Source organism: Pempheris klunzingeri, unplaced genomic scaffold, assembly GCF_042242105.1.
Source record: "Pempheris klunzingeri isolate RE-2024b unplaced genomic scaffold, fPemKlu1.hap1 Scaffold_71, whole genome shotgun sequence".
NCBI lineage: Eukaryota > Metazoa > Chordata > Actinopteri > Acropomatiformes > Pempheridae > Pempheris > Pempheris klunzingeri.
The window spans coordinates 90,406-95,468 of record NW_027254975.1 but is presented as its reverse complement, the minus strand read 5'-3'; the positions used below and the strand labels follow the sequence as shown (position 1 = coordinate 95,468).

General features: G+C 25.9%; 1 protein-coding gene across 1 annotated transcript; it reads left to right on the top strand.

The window, feature by feature from the left end:
• Positions 1 to 340: 340 nt before the first annotated feature.
• On the top strand, positions 341 to 4,863 carry LOC139225151 (serine palmitoyltransferase 2-like; the record flags this gene model as incomplete). The annotated part of the gene is made up of 6 exons (XM_070856181.1): positions 341 to 559; positions 605 to 768; positions 4,110 to 4,271; positions 4,325 to 4,488; positions 4,528 to 4,626; positions 4,674 to 4,863. Coding segments are annotated over 6 exons (998 nt in total), but the record flags the coding sequence as incomplete, so codon positions are not given.
• Between the last annotated feature and the right edge of the window lie 200 nt (positions 4,864 to 5,063).

The following is a 5,063-nucleotide window of genomic DNA, read 5'->3' as shown; positions in this document are numbered from 1 at the left end:
ATACAAATTTCATGGGGCAGACCTATAAGAGGACCAGCAAGTTCTATGATTGAAGCAATGGAAAGAACTTTTATAAGTCCAAATAGCTTAAAGTGCTAGTCTAACTTTATAAATTAATGTTATATTCATTTTTTGTGAAGGTTGACAGGGGAAACAAACCAAATGATAAATATTGGTTCATATAATTATTTAGGATTTGGTGGTTATGATGATGTTTGTACACCTTACGTTATAAAAACAATCAAAGAAATTGGAGTGTCATCCACAAGTTCTTATGCAGAATTTGGTAATTAAAATTCAATTTGGGAATAAATGATACCTACATATTAAAAATTATTAGGGCAAACAACAGTTGTTGAAAAACTTGAACAAGAAATGGCACAGTTTTTGGGTGTTGAAGCAGCACTTTGCTTTGGGATGGGATTTGCTACAAATTCTTGCAATATTCCAGCATTTATCGGTCAAGAATATGCAATATTCAGTGATAAGCTAAACCACGCTTCAATCATTTTAGGTGCTAGATCAAGTGGCGCTAAGGTCTATGTGTTTCCTCACAACGGTAAATATATTATGTTTTGGCGCATATACACACCATAAAATTTAGACATGGATGCCCTAGAAAACATGGTACGTAGAGCTATTATTGATGGTCAGCCAAGAACTAACAGACCATGGAAAAATATTTTTATTTTGTGTGAAGGAATTTATAGCATGGAAGGTACAATTGTTAATTTACCAAGAATTATAGAAATTAAAAAAAAGTACAAAGTATAATTTTCATATATATACCGGCACTTTAATATTTTTCCTTAATAATTTGTGAATATACCAATTTTGGAAATATATAGGGCATGTAGAATAATGTACTTTTTTAAATTTATATATGGTATGCTCGCTATACATGACTATATAAGGCGCTAAATTAAAAGTTTATATATTCATAGAAAGTTAAAATCACAAATAATATGATTTCTGATCCATAATATTATGACATAAAGAAAAAATTTTTCTTTCAATATAATATCATCATTATTATTATGTTTAAAATCACTGCTAGCAATATTGAAAAATAAGTTTTAACAAAAAAGGCTAGTTTTAGTGTGTCACATGAATGACTTCAGCTTTCACTAATTAGTTACATGCGAAGAAAGCTGAAGTGAAATCGATTATTTTTATAGAGTAGTTTTACACACATGTCATTAGTTCTATTTAATTTAATAAAATACTAGATATATCCTTTATTTATTTAATGTTTTATATTGATTTCAATTTATATAAGATATTATTTCACTTACAAAAATAGTAAATTTTTTTCGATCTTCACTATAACTACTGTTATCCCCTAAAAAATAATCTCTTTTATTCAAATACTAAATTTATTTTTATATGCAGACCATAATGAATTTAAGGTATTAGTCAACCAATATTTTTTAAATTAAATAAGTTGGCATTTTATTTTAATTTAAAACTAAGTTACTTATAAAAAACGAAAATTTATATGATTTCTCTGATTTTATTATAAAAATCGTTGAACTATTTTTAACAAATATGTTGTATAATTTGGAAAATTTCTTATAAATAATAATACAAGTTTCATATTTTAAGTTTCAGAAATTACTTTTAGAGCAATCTAACTATTAGATTTTTAAAAGTGTTCTAAAATGCAACGAAACTTATTAAAGGGCAATAGCTCTATATATAAACATAGCTGACTTTCTTTTCACAATATAGTGATACATAAGTGCCATTTGTAATGGAATTCATATTTTTTATATCGCAAATTTTCTAAAATTATGAGTATAATTAATTATGAGCGATTTATAAATCCTACAAAAATATAGTAATTTTTATCTTAACTAAGATCTACTCATTTTTTCCTTATTTGTGGGGATATAAAGACTGTAATTTACTTCCAAATAGTAGCTGATATGAGATATAGTTCTTTAGAAAAAACCAATAGAATATTACAGTCTTTTTAGATGATAAATAATATTTCTTTGTTAATATAAAGATTCAAAAATCTATGTATTACTGGTTCCTATAATAGTAATAAAAATGTCATCTGCCTTTGCTTAAAATGTCAATTCTGTTGTGTTTATAATTACGTCATGTTGTTCGAGTTGATGATAGGAACTATGATCTTCTATAATCTTACATTATTGTCAAAAATGCAACGCTCATTTATTTATCTGTGATGATATTTTTACATAAAATATACATCATTTTAACTATTTATTAGATAATTGAACACACTAACCTTCTCAATTTAAAGTCAGAATATCTCAACTACGTATGCAAGTGTATCACTACCTGATTTCCCACTCTCATATGGTTCATGACGATAGCAAACATACATTTCGTTGTTTACCGAATCATGTAAGTGCCGCAGGGTTACCATTTACCTTAGACAGAAAATATAAGATACTAAGTCACATTAGTTTGAATGGGATTTAAACTTTTACACGTTCTATTCTTGCCTGTATTGGCAAAAGTTATATTATACATTGTATATTGTCAAGGTCATGTCACTGAATAAATATATATATAACTAATAAATTTTCTGTATTAAAGAACAATAAAACCTATTACATTTATTGATATAACAAGTCATATTGAAAAAAATAACTATATTGAAATTTGGAGAATATAAATAAAAATTATACAGAATTCTTCTTCTATTTCCGTTAATAAACTATAAATCATTGATTGTACTCGTAAGGTTTTTTAATTTTTATAATAATTAGGTTTCATTAAAATAATATGTGAATATTTAAAGATATTTTTTCGGAAAAACCTATCATGTATATTTTTTTAAAATACAAGTCAAAGAAATATTATCGAGGATCAATTTTTTTTTGAAAAAACTGTAAACTGATTTTGTTTTATAAAAAAAGTGACAACAAATTTACCACGCTAAATACTAATTTGATGAGTAATTAATATAAATCAAATCAAAAGTTTTTCACACCTCCTATGCAATATATTATATATCACATTTCCTAAAGAACTCTCAACTATTTATGATATGTTTAATATCGACGTCTGCACTGGCAATAGGAATAACTTTTTGATATATGATTAATATTCAAAATTATTCATCTTATCAATCATACAGCAATTGTGTTAAGAATTTTACAAAATATTGTTTGTATAGAATGTGATTTACTATGATTAAGTTTTTAGTAAACAGAAACTTATCCAATATGTACAAAATTCAGAAAGTGGTTAACTATAAGCTATATCATTAATGGCCTGCTTATAAAACATTATTACTAAATTTAATAAATATGGATGTACCTGTCAACATTTTAACTATGGGGACGCTAAATAAGGAATATCTCTTTGTTTTTTGCATTTAAATCGAGATATTAAAGTGTTTCAACTGCTGTAACCAAGTATAAAAACATACAATTTACACACTATATAGTTATAATAAAATTTCATATCATTCAAAACGTGTTAATTTTTTATAGAGAGTGTTTTGAAACATATCTTTTTCTATTGCACACAATGTTTTTTTACCTATATAATACAATCATTCATTTCTTGTCTGTAATTAGGCACACTCCATCAAATAAAAGGGATCTTACGCAAAAAGTTCTAATGTAACTTTTACCGTCAAATAAAAGGGATTTGAAACAAAAATCTCTAATTCAACTTTTAACGTCAAATAAAAAACACCTTTATATTCATTTTTTAAAAACAAAATTATTGTGGTCTGACTTTATCATGGATTTGCGACATAGCCTATAATTATTCTTATTATACAATTTTATATAGATGATAGGCTTTTATTTTTATTAAAGAGTTACTATTAAATTCTATTAAAGTAAATAAAATATTTAATTAATCAGATAACTTTCAATATCTTAATAGTGATTCTATGGTGGTTGAGATAAATTTGTTTTAATTTAAACTACTTATTATTTATTATCATACAATTTTTTCTTAAATCATTAAATCCTTAAGTATAAGATAATTTTCTGAGTGTAAATCTAATCACAGCTTATTGTAAAATATGCTAAAAATAATTAGAGTTAATTTTATTTAATATAAATTTTGATATATATCAAAATATAAATATTTTTTAAAATGTAATAATAAAATAGGTGTCTGTATTTTTGGATGAAGCTCACAGTATTGGAGCTATAGGAGCAAACGGAAAGGGAGTTGTTGATTACTATAATTGTAATCCAACTGATATTGATATATTGATGGGTACATTTTCAAAAAGTTTTGGTGCTTCGGGAGGATATATTGCCGGATCTAAGGTTAATAATCTATGCTATAAAGAATCTATCGCTTATTATATAATTCACTATAGAGACTTATGGATTATATAAGGTGTAATTCGTGTTGTACCTATTATGCCAACTGCATGGCTCCACCAATTGCAGCACAGTGTTTGGCTGCTTTAAGGCAAATAATGGACACTTCACCCAAGAGTATTGGTTCTGTGAGAATAAAAAATTTACATCAAAATACAAAGTATTATAATGAGATGGAACTTTTATAAATATATTTTAGGTATTTTAGAGAGAAATTATTAAATCTTGGGTTTTATATAGTAGGAGATGATGATTCACCTGTAGTTCCTTTAGTATTTGGTTTATTTGGAGTTATTCAGTATGATTGTTGTGATTTGAGTGATATATAATTTAGATTTACTTTAGCGAGTTTTCGATCTTTATGTCAAACAATAATATTGGTGCAATAATAGTTGGGTTTCCTGCTACGGCTTTAGATGGTGCAAGGTGTAGATTTTGTATATCTTCAAGCCATTCCAGGGAAATGCTTGACTATATCATTACAAAAATTAATGAATTTGGTGATAAATACCACCTCAAATATTATATGAAATAAATAATTAAATTTTGTTTTTTTAAGAAATATTTTATTCCATCAAACAAGAATTATATTTGGTTAGCGAGAATCAAAGCAGGATTCGCGCGTACCGTATCTGTACAAAATTGACACTAACTAATAGAAAGAAGGATTAGACATCTTATGGTTGTAAAAATTTTAAATTTAAAGCATTGAAGTCTTCAATATGACACTTCAAA